The 15,964-nt window shown below is 38.7% G+C and overlaps 1 protein-coding gene across 1 annotated transcript; it reads left to right on the forward strand.

Annotated features, from left to right (window-relative positions):
- Nucleotides 1-284: 284 nt before the first annotated feature.
- On the forward strand, nucleotides 285-12,898 carry HHLA1 (HHLA1 neighbor of OC90; the record flags this gene model as incomplete). The annotated part of the gene is made up of 15 exons (XM_079533769.1): nucleotides 285-363; nucleotides 1,455-1,523; nucleotides 2,563-2,643; nucleotides 3,100-3,183; nucleotides 3,264-3,347; nucleotides 3,543-3,626; nucleotides 4,204-4,260; nucleotides 4,366-4,452; nucleotides 5,242-5,334; nucleotides 5,950-6,147; nucleotides 6,681-6,752; nucleotides 6,986-7,057; nucleotides 11,895-12,051; nucleotides 12,584-12,666; nucleotides 12,855-12,898. The coding sequence occupies 15 exons, from the start codon at nucleotides 285-287 to the stop codon at nucleotides 12,896-12,898; spliced, it is 1,344 nt and encodes a 447-aa protein (XP_079389895.1).
- Nucleotides 12,899-15,964: the final 3,066 nt, after the last annotated feature.

A 15,964-nucleotide genomic window follows, 5' to 3' on the forward strand; every position in this document is an offset into this window, starting at 1 on the left:
GAAGCAGGCTGCCCAAGGAGGTGGTGAAGTCACCATCCCTAGAGCTGTTAAGAAACATGGAGATGTGGTACTGAGGGATGTGGTTTAATGGGCATGGCGGTGATGGGCTGATGGTTGGACCAGATGATCTTTGTGGTCTTTTCCAACCCGAGTGATTCTATGATTCTTTGAGTCCCAGTAAAGCGCAGCAAGGATTGGAGCAAATCACATACTACAAGCAGTAACAATACCAAAACAGTATTTCTTTCTCCTAGAGCAGCCAAAACCACTGGAAATTGGAATCCATGATGCGGTGGCTCTATTGGCATGTGCCTGCAAAGTTGAGCCTGGGAATTCTGTGTCTCTTTCTGGTTTGGAACATAGGTAAGGATGATGATTTGGTGCTCCCTGGGGAACAAAAACGGTATCTTTTTTTTTTTTTTTTTTTTTTTTTTCAACTTCTCCCATGGCCTGAGAGATTTCTCCATTCTTGCATCTAGGGCAGGCCCGGTACTCTGTTCTCTTACATTGCACAGGCAAATGTGATGGGCTGGACCGATCAGCTAGATTGTCAGTCTGAATTTAGCACATACTAAGTGAGATGTTAATGCACCTGATTAGAACTGCATGGGGAGCCATGACTTAAGGACCTTGTACCATGGATTATGCACAGGTTATTTTTCACTTCTGCTTTTTCTGGTCCTCCAGCCTTCCTGTTGCTGAAGAGGAAACTGGACCCAGGCTTCCTACTGTCTGGTGGGAGCTCTGAGTTGTAGGGCTGATAGGAGTACCACCACTGAAGCAAACCCTGCTCAGCACCAGCTCCATGGGAGTTTAACATAGCAAGTGTTGGCTCTCTTGGGTAGCCTTCCCTCTGGAGGCTCTCAGCTCTCCACTGATGGGGTAGGGAGCTTAAGCTAAGTCCTGCACTACAACCTGTCTGTAATGTCTGTATCACTACTTTGCATCTTGCCCTTGTTCATTATCAAGCGAATTCCAGAAAGGAGCCTTAACTGCTGAGCCCCACTCCAGACTGTTCCCCCCAAAACATCCCTGAACATCTGCTCTTCATAACAAACTTACATGTAGATCTCTTTTGAGTTAGCCTCATTTCACTTCATCCCTGTCAGTCAGTGTTGAGTACAAGCCCAGATCAATCTGTGAAAACAATTTTCTACTAATTTTTAATCTTGATTCTTGATTTAAGGGGGTGACCTCTCATAATTAATTCATTTTCCCCATTTAGCTGGCATTTAATGGGCCAGGAAGGTCTTTTGGGAAATGCTTATTGCTAGGCACTTAATCTCCTGCTGTTATGGATACTTAGTGTGCTGCTTTGCAGTGCTTGTGTCCATTGGTTTCTGTGCCATAATGAATAAGAGCAGCAAAGTAACCCCAGCAGAGAGCTGCACTGAGAAACACTTGGTAGTTCAACAGGGATTTTTTTTTTCTCAGACTCTTTCTTTGCTTCGCAGCTTCATGCATAAGAAGAGAAAACTTCATGCATAAGAGAGAGAAGCAAGCAGCAGTGCTGGCTACTGCAGGTAACATCAGCACATCAGGAACCTTTGACCCTGTTCGTGGGCACTGGTGAAAGAGGGCTGCATGAAAATGAGTTTGCATTTACCCTGTGGAGTCCATATACCAAAGCCACCTCTGCTACAAGGACTCTTTGTCCCAGCATGTGCAGATCCTTGGCCAACATAACCTCTCTCTTTCTGGGAATGTGAAGAGGTGGTGCCTCTTTTTAGTTACTCTCCCTCCAGAGCCCTTCAACCAAAGGTGTGTTCCTCTGTTATCTCTGGGGGTGTGAGTCTCTCAGTGCTCTGCTCTGTCATTGCCACTTCCATTTGTTCCGACACAGCTTCACACAATCTTTGTTTAGATCTGGTTAAAAATTATACTGATGTCATTGGAAAATTGTATTTCTTTCCAAATTTTATTTTGCTCTCATTCTGGGTTTCTTTGCTTCTTTTTCCATCCTGCTCTGTTTTTCCTCTCTGTCATGCATTCACAGACGACCTTGCACACACACAGGCACCATGACACTCTGCTTCTTCATCACTTCATGGTAGGGAATAAAAAGAACATCTTTGAGATCCAGACCTGGGAAGAGCAGGCAAGCAACATCAAGGGAAAGGAAACATCTTTTAAATAAAAAGCATCATTCAGCAGCTTTAATTTTATCTGCAGTATTAGTATATTAGTCAAGGTAACTGAAAAGAAAAAAAAATTCATGTAGCTCTGTGGAAAGGGAGGAGGATTTCCCAGGTATTTTCTCCTCCGTTTGTGTGCTGTTTTTGCCTTGGAAGGAAGCATGCATCACCAGCACAGGAGGGCACCAGGATGCTGCTCCCTTCCGCCACCTCCCAAGGTGTAAGCTGGCACAGAGCACTGCCTAAATTCTGGGTACTATTGCACTCCTCACTCTATCTTGTGATTTTTCCAAACTTCTCTCTGCTCTCCTGGCATATTCATTTCCTCAACACATAAACTGCTCATTTTGTTGTCTCACTGTGGAAGCTTTTTGCCTTGTACAAGCAAGTGATTAGCAGCCATTTCCAGAGACTCTTTGTTTTCCAGAGTTGCCTGCAAAGTCCGTGGATCTGGCTGCTGTTAACCTGACTGAGCTGGTGAATGGGATGCTGAGCACAACACTCAGAGGTGACGTTCAGTAGCCGGGGAGGTGACAAGCTGCCAGTGGCAGTGAGGGAGATAAAGAACTGGTGGTGGTCGCAGGAGAAGCCACAAATGCATGCTGTCTGTGTCCAAAATTAATTCTCAGAGCAAGTTACACTTGCACATCTTAATGCAGACATCTGCCTACCCCAAAGAATTTATAAATTAGTGTGTTCATAGATAGGCACAGCATAATTACTTATGGGATGCCTTTAAAAAGCACTATATAATCCAGTGAAGGTTTGCTTGCTTGCTTGATTTATTTTAAGAAAGTAGTGCTGATGAACCATCCCTCAGTGGTAACGAGAAGGAATTGAGTCTCAGGCATCTGCATCATATCAGTATCTCAGGAGTCTTTTTGAAATCAAATGAGCAGAGCCAAAACATTCTGTTTGCATAATTAGTTCTAACTCCTAATCACATGGGCACGTGTTTCTGCAGGTACCAAAAAGCTCTTCTCTTTGCTGAGTGTCACGTCCCACAGCTCATTTGCCTTCCACAAAGTGTCAGTCACCATTTATAACAGTGAGTGCATTTGCCTGGTGCGGGAGCTGTCCCTGTCATGTGGCTGCACATCCAGACACCCATTTTCTGTTTTTTTACAGTTTCTAGCTTGAAAAATGTTGACTCTGGCAAGTTCCCTATGCATTACTGCTACTGTTTAAACAACGTGACAAATGACTTAACAGGTTGGTATGCAAGAGAGGCTGGCAATCAAATAAGTATACCAATGGCCTCTTAAGTCTACTCCTATTCAGCAGAAAAGTTCTGAACTTTTAAGTGTTTCAAACATTTTCATGTTCAAGCATATTATCATGTTAATTTTTGCCAATGTAAATTTGGAATATGTGTTTCAGTTATAATTTTTCTATTTTGTTGTCTAGATTTCACTGCTTTACTTGTTGATATTATTGGAAACTCAACAAGTTATCTCACAGAAATTTTCAAATCTACTTCTATTCTCTCAGGTTTGCGTTTCTTCTTCAGTATTTATTGTTGCCTTATTTGCATTATTTAGTCCTGGCATGGAAACAAGCATAGAAATGTATATAAAATCCTATTGCTCTAATTCAGCATCATTTATCTAGCAAAGCATAACCAGTGGTTGTAAAAATAAATAAATAATTAATTAATTAAAAAAAAAAATACAGTTTGTATATATAATACAGACACATAGGAGCAATATGACTTTCTAATATGATTTTCTATGAGTATCTTTTCTTTCTTTCCTGAATTTTCAGTACATTATAATTGAGTGCTGGTATCTAGGGAAATTTTGATCCCCAAGAAATTATAATGACAATATTTTCTGAGATTTATTTTATTTGTAAACGTATGAGTAATTCAAAATTTTAATTATATAGAAACATTTATCCACGAAATACTGATATTTTGATTTCTTTGTCAAAATGAAATCTGAAAAAAATTTTCGTTCACTTGTAGTAGCCACATACCATTTCAGTTTTACATTTTCAACTACTTAAGATGGTATCATGTAATGAAAGCTAGTAACAATTATCTATTCTGCATTTCTTTGTCTTTCAGTGCGTCAAAGCAATGATTCAGACTGTATCTACATCTGTGTGATGACAGGTCAAACAGGTAAATTCAAAAACCATTCCATCTCAATTATTGCCTTATTTACTCACAGTGATGACACATGAGAAACAAGTACATCTTCATGTTTTTAATTCTTTATGTTTGCAGGGAGAAATCTGTCTGACTTTTGGGAAATACTAGAGAAATCTCCTGCTATTAATTACACATTTTCCAGTAACACATCTTCTGACCTGGGTAAGCACATCCTGGGAAATAAAAAGAAACAGCAACTACAATCAAAACCATGTCTAGGTAGCATTTGCAAAAACTAAGTAAAATCTACAGACATGTAAATATATGTAAATATCCAATGCAAGGAACAAAAAAAAAAACCAAAAAACAAAAAAACAAAAAACAACCTGGGCTGGTGAAGCTGTGTGATACTTCTGGTCCAAATGAGTATCCAGGTTGCCCATCCCTGTCAGGCTGGACAGGACTCTGAGCAACCTGTTCTAGCTGTAGATGACCCTGTTCAGTACAGGGAAGTTGTGTCCCCTGTCCCTGGAGACTTTCAAGGCAAGGCTGGACCAGGCCCTGGGCTGCCCACTCTAGCTGTTGATGTCCCTGCTCAGTGCAGTCGAGTTGGACTAGATGATTTCTAAAGGTTCCTTCCAACTCAAATGATTCTATGATTCTATAATCTGCCTTAGCTCTCAGAATGAAAAATCTGCTTTTATGTGAGTAACCTTCAGAAAGGAATCAAATATACTCATCCATTGCGCTGTCTGGATACTCCACCTATCACTGACAGGAAGCCTTTGGAATCAGTGGCAAGTTTACCTGTGCTGAAAGCTGCAGGATGTTTCTCACCTGCTATAAAAAAAACGTAAAACTAAAAGATCAAAGGTACTTTACTAAAAAATAACTTTCTTTTAAAAGGAGAACAGTTGTTTCTTTTATATTATAACCTGATGTATTTCCTTTTTATCATGCAATTTGCCACTGATACTGACTGTACTAACCCTATCTTCTCACGCCACAAAGATCTAGATTCTGTTTTTTCAAGTTTCATGAAATCACAGGAAGACTCAAACAGAACTGTGGATCCATCAGCAGAACATCCACGGACATTTAAAAGTGAGTAAATATTGTCAGACTTAAATTTATATTATCCTTTGTTAATGTCTTGACAAGTGGCAGCATATCTTTGCTGCAAACCACTGTGATGTTAAACTATAGATAAAAGTTTGTCTTAACAAGTAGATCAGGCCTGTAATTCCCTCAGTAGAAAGGACCATTAATCACAGAATCATAGAATGACTCAAGTTGGAGGGAACATTAAAGATCATTTAGTTCTAAGCCCCTGCTGCAGGCAGGGCTGCCAACCACCATCTTGGGCTGCTCAGGGTCCCACCCAACCTGACCTTGAGTCCCTCCAGGGATGGGACCTCCTCAGCTTCTCTGGGTAGCCTGTGCCAGTGTCTCACCACCCTCAGAGTAAAGAATTTTCCCCTGAAATATAATCAAACCTCCTTTTTTTTTTTTTTTTAGTTTAAAACTATTCCCACTTGTCCTATCACTACCTAGCCAAGTGAAAAATCAAATCTGACTTGCTAGTGGAAGAACTCGAAGAGTAGGTGGGATTTCCTGTGTATGTTTTTGATTTTATTGGATTTTCTGTGTGTATTTTGGGATTTATTGTCTCCCGGGATGTTATTCTTGCTGGTGCCCTCCATCTTTCTGCTTTTTCAGGTACCAGCACTCCTCTTGCCCTGAAAGGAGAGGACAGTCCCAACACGTGGCCCCCACCATGGACAAAGATGATTAGTACAAAGGCATCGGGGTTTCCATCACTGCATGTAGACACTTCAAGACCACAAGGCACAGCTGGAGTCCCTCCTACTTCTGAGGGGACCTTAGTCGCATCACCAGCCTTGCAGCCCAGCCCTGGTGAGTTCAGCATGGAGGACCAATACCAGCTGTACTCCATTAGCTCTGGAGTTTGTCCAAAAGTGCATCCCAAAACACCTTTCAGAGATGGAGGTTGGGATGACCTTCAGGGTGATTTGCTCTGGTCACTAGTAAGGAGATACCTGTATCACAGAAATGCTAAAAGAACTTAGAGGGACTGTCCTGTAGGTTCTTAGTTCTTCTGGGGAATACCAAGTCCTGCCAACCAATTCTTTGCTCACATTTTGCTCCAAACCTAGTGAACAGACCTATAAAAAAAGCAGTACAGAACTGCTTCTCTGGGTCTCCAGTACATTAACCATCTTTAAATCCTATCTTTTCTTGGCCAATATATTTTCCAAGATCTAGCGAATACGTATGTTGTCCTTCCTTTTTCATCTTGAAATCCTTATATGTCTCTGGAAATATGGGGTAAGGACCTGACTGTTCAGCAATCTTATTCCTGACTTCTGAGTAAACAGATAAAAAACAAAGTTTCTGAATGAAATGAAACACTTATTTCTCTTCTGTAGCTGATGTGAACATGCTTTGGGTACAGACTGTGCCTCCTCAAGATGCCAACAGTCAGATACAAACAGAGCAAGGTGAGATTGATTTGGGAAAATAACAAAGTGTGTAAGTTGGCATGTTTCTGAAATAGAAAATAGCATCTAGTAAAATAGGTGACTGTGAATGCAGAATGTGAGTTCTACAGAAGTTTGTATTACTGGTTTGTGAATTCAGCTTTTTTTTTTTTTTTTCCCACTTACTCTTGATTTTATTTTATTTTTTTCCTGTTAATACATCAAAGCCTCTTAAATTCTTCTCCATCCTATAGATTTGCCTTCTTCAGTTCTGTCTACTCCACCCTACCGACCTGGCCTGATACTGAAACTTCATTCGGCTGCTCGTAAGTGACTGCACATCATGCAGCAAAAATAGTAGCCTGAGTTTTCAACAGTATGCAATTTTTCATCCAGAAAAAAATGTGCATCTTTAATATATATTATAGTACATTTTATACATGTAAAACATCCCAAAGACCAAAGAGATTGCTTCCATATTTCTGAATCCTGCAGAATTTCGCACTGAACAAATTTTGCTATGCTGACAGAGTTAACTTGCATATTCTGTATGTTCTCCATTTTAACATGGAGGGGCTACTGAAGAATCATAACATTCATTTGTTCCAAAAGAAATGGGCAAGCTTCAAATTTACTTGTTGGTAGAAATAAAATGGTTAAGTCAATCCTCGTCATATGAAATATACAGAATTTCCCTGAGTTTTCAATGCTGAAAACTCCCTCTTGGACTAACAAGGGATCATTATCAGCTCAATTTTCAGGAGAGTTCAGTTCTTCCATTTATATGCCTAATCAATTAGAATATGAGAGCTTAAAGTAGTACATGTATGATGATGTGCCACTCTATTTATAAATATAGTCTAGTCATGTGATCAGTAAAATTATATTTCTATAAGTACTTAAAAGGAGGTTACATCCTTTCAAAATCAGGACTTGATCCAAAGTCAGAGAGGGTGTCTGCACTCCGGGAGAGCCCTCCCTGATTTTGGTTGCTGAGCATGTGAGTCTAAGTCCAATCTATCCACTTAAACATTGCATCCTGCAGACTTCCAGGGCCGCTGGCATCCCCTCCTCCCAATGATCACACTGGAAACCAAATCATGTGGCATTGGTTGCGTGAAGAAAATGAACCAACATGTTGTTCAAATCAACAATTTGGTTTCTTTTCACTCTTGACGGTGTGAGGGGAAGAATTTAAGATAAATACAGTCTTCTATTTTGATGGGGATCAGAGGAATATGATAGTTCTGGTTCATCAAGAAATAATTCTTCAAAAACAACAAACTTCTCTGTGTTGTTTGTTTGCCTTGGATGAGTTTGGTTTGAGGACTAAATAATGACCACCTAACTGGAAGTTGCTGGAGTCTGGTCAGTGCACATCACATGTCCACTCACAGATTTTGTTCATCTGCTGTTTGCTACCTAGTGGACAACCCTATAAGCCCAGATAAATCTATGAGTGGGAATCCATCCTTTTTGGATGGAAAAAAGCCTGGAAAACACAGATTTCAATGACAGCAAAGATTGGAATGCCTCTCTATCAGAAACCATGGCAGATGCTGTCCACCTGCACATAGCAGTTGTGGCATTTTGAGAAAAAAATCAGGTAGTAGGATCACAAAGCAATGAATAACATCCACAATACCCTGAAGATCAAGAGATTACTCGAGGAAGCCATTTCTTAAATCACAGAAGTGGATTTATTTATCTATTTACTTGTTCATTTTCATTCTGACTAATAAAATCTGAGAGCATGTTATACCATGAAGAGGGGGATATTTTAAGCCTGTGTTATTCACAGTAGCCACAATACTGCTTTTCACTGACAGCAAAATTTAACCTCAGTCGGAGAAAGCTGATATTGTCTTCCTAGTGGAAAGGGCTCATCACTGCAAAGGCTGGTCACTTACCTGCCTGTAACAGCAGTGCAGTAATTTCAGAAGGACAAAACCAAAGCTCTGCACAGACAGCTGCGGTTTCTCCTATCTATTGCTTGTTTTGAGCAAGTCAATTTCTTAAAAACAAAAAATCTTAGAAAATGGCGTATTAAATTTCTAGTTGAAAATGTCTTTGTATCAATTTGAATTTTTAGGAATTTATGAATTGAATCAATAAAATAAATCTCTTTACAAAGAGATGTAAGAAATTACTATGAAATACTGAAAATTCTGATTGCAACAATGTAACATAAATATACTATCCAATCCAAATAATATTAAATCAGTCTTTACTTGAAAGAGAATTTCAGCATTATATACAGTTATATGTAAATATAGCATTAATTTAAAATGAAATTCTTATTAGAAATGAATATCAGAGCAATTTGCTTAACTTTCAACTTTTTATTTACTTTTCTTTTCTACATAAATGAATCCATGTTGAAATTGCTGTCACTTGATTTACATTTAGATAGAACAGAATTTCTGCTGGCGAAACACACAGCTTGAGTAAAGCACTAACAATACCTACTAGATGGGCTGGTGAACACCCACTTTGGTGGAGACATTAAAACACATTGGAGGGTGACTATTAGCAATTTTAATTACTCCCAGCAACACTTAACATACTTCTTACTGTACATCTATACTGAAATCTCATTGCCACATGCTCTGATGTTCAGTTATTAACACAAAGAGTGCTTTATTAAAGCAAGACATCAGTCATTTTTAATTGCCATAAGGGGTATCAATTGCTGGTGATGTTCGTGCAAAAGTAGTGTAGCCAGCAGGAGCAGGGAGGTAGGTGATCGTCCCTCTGTACTCAACACTAGTGAGACTGCATTTTGAGTACTGTTTTCAGCTTTGGGCCTCTCATTATAAGAAAGATATTGAGGCCCTGGGTGTTGGATATTAGGAAAATATATTTTCATAAATAGTGGTGAGGTATTGGAACAGGCTGCCAGGGAGGTGGTGGAGTTACCATCCCTGGAGGTGTTAAAGGAACGTGTAGAAGTGGAATTTAGGGATGTGGACTAGCGGGCATGGTGGTGACAAGTTAATGGCTGGACTAGATGATATTTGTGGTCTTTTACAACCTTGATGGTTGTATGATTTTAAGTAAGATGCTAAGATGAAGAGAAATGGGACTCCCGCCTAATGCTGACTGATTTCGGCTGAGAACTGTGCACTCTGTGACACTGAGACAATAGCCATTTTTCAGAGGCAACCAGGACTACAGTAGCTGCAAGGCCTACCTATTTCTCCTTCAGGATTCCTGCTACTTTGAGCAAGCTCTGGTCAAAGGCAAATTGTTTCATATCAGATCTCTTTGAGCTTGGCTGTGCCTTTATTTTCTTCCTGCCCATGAATGCCATTTTATATTAAACTTCTTGTCAGCACTAGACAACTGAATCTCATTTCAACAGAACTTCATTAGTCTAAATTTGACCCCAGTAGCCTCCCCTATCATGTAACATAAGATAGCCCAAAGCTATAAAGCATGTGAGATGTGAACCTGGAAATGCAATTATACTGTCTAAAGGGATTATACTCTGCACATACAGCAGTTTATCTGAACACGTGGCCAAAGCCTGCTACTGATTTCACAAATGGAATAGCCAGCCAGCATCCCCACTGCTGCTGCTTCTGCTCCCCTCATTCGCTCTCCCCTACCCCAGTGGGTGAAAGGCAAAAGCATGAAAGCACAGTGTGCTCCTCCAACATCACTTATTCAGAGCAGTGTTATTCAATTCACAAAGCAGTGACAATCACACATGAACTGTAGCTGTGCCCAGCCGCCTTTTAGCACATTTTACATGTTGCATTTCTTTTTCTGTCAAGTCCTTTGATTTTTACTGACTCTAACACAACTGTTAAGTAAAGGCAAAAGACATAATAACTCTGTTATGTGTAACAGAGTACGGTTTCAGGAAGACAAGATTATGGTTAATGTATGGTTCTTTCTTCATATGAAACAGAAAAACACTGGAAAAAAAAATTGAAAGCAGGATCAATATTGCCTTACCTTTTCTCATTTTCCCTCATTTTCATCTTTTCTGTGACAGAAAGGGAGTCTGAAAGGCGATTGTATTTCACACTGAAAAACCACATAGAAATTCTTACAAGCTGCCATCACCTATTCTCTTGTATTAATCCATCTGCAGCCTGGCACAGCTGCGTTTCCTGGTGGGATGAAGTGTTTTGTGTGCAAATGTTTACCTCTCACTGCTGACTGCAGAAAGTTCAGTGAACAGAACAAACCAGATATTTTCCTCTCAGTTGTCACTGGAGAGGGAAGAAACAGTCCATAACTCAATAAACTATTTTCCTGCAATTTTTTAAAGTTCAAGCAATACAGTGGTTGTCACTTGAAATTAAAAAAAAAAATGATTAACCAGCTGGCAGCTGACAAATAAGAGTAAAATGGAGAATTTTTTCCTACCTTCCTCTTAGTGCAGGCTAAAAATGACCTTTATTTCTTTCAGATTCTTGGCAGTTTTATAACTTCTAGGAAAGTATTTACTCAGAGGATTTCTTTTCTAAAATCATGGCTGAAATTAGCTGATTTTTCAAGGCAGTAGAAGCAAAAGTGGAAAATGCAAGATAACTAGAGAGATGGACAGTGAGAAAGCCACAGCCCCTGCATAAATTGTGTTTGTTTTGTTGATGGGGATAAGAAAAGGAGATTAAAAGAACAGGATGAGTGATTGTTATTAGGTCTGTTGTTTTAAGTCCAAGATTCAGATATAGAGAGTGGGTGTGGGAAACTGTGGAACTGGAAATGACTCCTGCATTAGCTTTTGTATATAGAAAAGATCAAATGTAATAAGTGTGTTGTACTCTTCTTCATCTCACTGCTTTCTGCTGTGGAAAACTGACGCTACAGTGGCAAATGAACCTCAATCTGAAAAGGGAACAATAAATAAATTACATCTTTAGAGTTGTCCCTTGTATTTGTAATAAGTAAAAGCAACAGTGATTTCAATAACTTACCAGAAGTGATAAATAATAATGAATTGATAATCACATTTTACTTTCACTCAAGCAAGTGCCAGTCCGTGTGTTCACTCTTTCTCAGTTATCTGCCTCAATCAGACTTGACTTTAACTTACCTGTTAACCTGTGTGTTTCTGTTTGCCCAGAAAAGTCATTGCACATGTTATGAATGTTGTGAGTTAGTTATGGGTCAGTTTTTAGAACTAGTTCATGGTTCTTTTTCTCCTAGGATGCCCACAGGCAATCCTCAAAGACCCATACGTGACCTCACCTCCTGTTACCATCACGCTGCAGAAGATCAATCCCTGTTTGATGGAGCTCTGCAGGTTTTTTCAGTTGTGCCTCTGCGTTGGCCAAAGAAGACATTCCATAAAGGATGCCATGAGGTAAAATCTAGCAGCAGTTTCACTTGCTTCTGTATTCTTAAAATACTCCATGGTACATTTTCCAGTGACAGCTTTCAGTCATCAGTGATGTGAGTCCCTAGAATCATAGAATCTTTAGGGTTAGAAAAGACCACAAAAAATCATCTAGTGCAACCACCAACCCATCCCCACCAGGCTCACTAAACCACGTCCCTCTTTGCCACATCTACACATTTCTTGAACATCTCCAGGGATGGTAACTCCACCACTTCCCTGGGCAGCCTGCTCCAATGCCTCATCACTCCTTCCAAGGAGAAATTTTTCCATGGCTACTCGCTGAGTCCCACATGGAGCCTCAGGGCATTGATCTGGTTTTCACCAGTCAGTGAATAGAGCTTAACTGAATCCTCCCAAGCATTTAATGGCATAGGTTAGAGGTTAGAATATAGATTTTTATTTCTATATTCAAAGAGCAATATTACCAGCATGATGTACATAGAGCTATGTTTATGAAAGACAACTAAACAGCACTCTTCTAATTTTACTACTTTAGGTACTGTGTTGAATACTATTCCTGGTTTTTGAAAAATGCGAGTTATGTCTGTGAAAGAGTCAAAAGAGTTGCTTACTCCCACAGTAAGTATAACAAAAAGTCTTAGACACCCACAGAGTATTTGATTGCTCTTCAAAGTGTTATCTGATGAAGATTTTTAAGATAACTAAAAGAAAAAAAAAAACAAAACAACAGACTTATATAACCATGTACGTTTTTTATATTCTCCTTGTAAAACCTGTTCTGATTGCGTTATTCTTTTTTCTTCCAGCATTAAAACAGAAATGCCTTAAAAACATCTGTAAATCAATCTAGCGCACTGAGGAATTTTACTGCAGTTTGGGGAACAGTGGCAGTTTTAGTAGTTTTTTCACTTTTCTTTTTCACACTTTTTCACAGTTTTAGTAGTCTTTTTCACTTCAGTGTAAGATCAGATTGACGTAGGTTATTTGCAAATATGTGTAACAAGACAAGTTATTAACCAGATATTAACATAGAAATCTGTCTTCCTCCAAAGCAATGTGAAAATGGTGTGTAAAAACAGATGCATTTTATACATGTTGTACCTGCAATAAAAAAAAATAAAAAAAAAATAAAAAAAAATTGGAAGGCTTTATAAAATTGATTTTTATAAGGATTTTTATATGATGCATGTAGTATCTTTTGCTACAATAGTACCCAATTAACATAATGTAATCAAAGTGAACAAATACGGAAAATTGAAAAGCTACCTGAAGTACTGAAATATTTCTGGAAGTCCTGATTCCAAATCAAGTGTCTCCCATTACTTTAGTAACTCATTTAGTGCAGAGCTCTACTAAGGAGATATTCACATCCCACTCTGTGACACATCTATGTGAGCTTATATGTATCTTACTTATATGTACCTCCGTTGAACTAGAAGACAATTCTAAAAAATGAAGCAACAATCAAACAAATTGCACAATCCTATATTCTGCTACACTGCAGCAACACGATTCAGTCAACTCTAAGTAAATGATCAAGCCATTAAAACTTCCAACAAAAGAAGAGTATTTGCAGTGCAGATGCTATGCATTGGTGTTTCAATGAAGTATCTGTGTGTTCGAAGTATGAGCGTGTTATTTGTTACAATCATTCTTAGCATTACATTTTTGGGAACTGAAGAAGGACGTGCAAAGATGAACATAAGGAAGGAGGGAGAAAATTATTTTGACTTCCTGTTTTCAGGTTTTTATTGAAAGAATGTATCAAAAGAAAAATATTTTCATAAAAAGCCTCCCTTCGGAAAAGTTTTTTTTCTATTTTTACATGTTTGGCTTGTATTTGTTCTCCATGCTATTGGAGGCTTTTGCATCTGTAAGAAATAATTAGCTTCTTCTTCTCCTGAAGAAATGTGAGTCCTGGGACAGTGTCAACTTCCGTAGTATGCTAAACCTGAATAATGTCTGACAATGTGTGTAGGTCACAGCTATCTCCATTTTAAGGTCCTGGAAAGGATTGAGAACTAATACGTTGTGTTCATGGGGAGAGAATTGGCAGGTGCCACTTAGCAGTGTGTGTCTTGTGAAAAGAGCTAATATCACATATCCTGAAGGACAACTTTCTTGTCACAATTGTTCAAGACTTACTGCTTGATTTGCCCACTAGGAAAATAAAAAATAAAGGAAAAACAAACAAGCAAACAAACAAAAAACACTAAATAAAACAAAGAATAAAAACCAAGGCTTAATGAAAAAAAAGAGAGGAAGGAAGGAAGGAAGGAAGGAAGGAAGGAAGGAAGGAAGGAAGGAAGGAAGGAAGGAAGGAAGGAAGGAAGGAAGGAAGGAAGGAAGGAAGGAAGGAAGGAAGGAAGGAAGGAAGGAAGGAAGGAAGGAAGGAAGGAAGGAAGGAAGGAAGGAGCGATCACATTAGGAACTCTTAGGAAAAAATAATTTAAAAAAATCCATATAATCAGACCTTCAGTGCTACAAAGCCTCAGTGCATAGCTTTGACAGAAATCTATGCATTATGGTGACATGTGGATAAATCACCATCCACACTGACTGGGACCTGTTCTGTCATCAGTTTCTGCCTCTGCCTTCTGCTGACATTCAGGACAGATGAACTGACCTTCACCAAAATCACATATCTGAGACAAACAATTCAGCTTCACTGATGGCATCCTTGAAAGGCATGTGTGTCTGAACTTGGCAGAAAGCACATCTACCTGAGGAAGGAAAGCCTGCTCCAAAGATCATGGACTCACCCTTACCCTGTATTTCGTTCAGCTTTGGATCGGAGCCACTGTGGATAGACAAGAGCAGACTTCTCAACCCAAAGGAATGTCAGTGTTTAGAGCTGTATAAATTTTCACTCATCTTTCATCACTGAACACCACCTCTTACCAAGCTATTAAAGCCATATTCACAAGCCCCAGAGATTTTGTGATTAATAACAGTGAAATGATTGTTATTTAATTACAGCCACAGAGTATTAGGGCAAGTTACTATACGGTGAGTGCACCTGCAGAAAAGACCTCTCAGTATAGATCCTTTACATGACTGGAGCTATATTACTCTTCTGGCATTATTAATCTCAGGAACTTCACGGAAGGATTAATTAATAAATGTTGAAGTGGGTTTGATAAGGGGACTGATCACATGGGTGAGGTATATACTCAGTGGGTATAAATCACTTAGTACTAACTTTGCTGAAATCCATTTGTTTTACATGCAACTGCTTCCGAATAATATCCCTCAAGGTAAGTTTTTCTAGATGTACTCTATAATACGGGAATAAGGAAGAAAATGTAGAGAAAAGTTATTCAGGATAGCAGAGTGGTAGACTGAAGTACAAGTATGAAGTTTCAGATAATAGAGTATAAATATTTATGGCTGTTATATTTCTAACTTCAGTTTTTGATGAAATATTACAAGATTTTTAAATGACCTTACACCTGAGGAAGAAAATAATCAACAGTAGGTACGTGTTTGAAAGTTGATAAATAAAGGCTTATTTTTTTAGCTGTAGAAAACAAATTCTGTGCTTGATTTAGGAAATTGTTTTAAATTAGGATAAACTGTAATGGCGGTTCAAAATCTCTCTGAATATTAGCACTGAGCTTTGGCTTCAGAATAATTCCTTACACACATTTTTATAATGTCAAATGCATCCAAAATTTGAAGATTTCCATGCAGCACAGTATTTGATTGGGAAAATATATGATGCTTTAGATCAGTATCAAGACCTATCAGAGTAAATGTGTGACTACAAAGTGATTTATATGATGTGAAGTTAACTAAGACATGCAACTGTAGACTAGCTGGATTCAGTAGAAGTAATTCCAGAATGTTAGCTAGTTTATAACAACTGTTAGATCAAGTAAGCCATGAAAATTGCAAAATAAAAAACTTTCATTGT

This window comes from Tetrao urogallus (genome assembly GCF_951394365.1).
Source record: "Tetrao urogallus genome assembly, chromosome: 3".
Taxonomy (NCBI): domain Eukaryota; kingdom Metazoa; phylum Chordata; class Aves; order Galliformes; family Phasianidae; genus Tetrao; species Tetrao urogallus.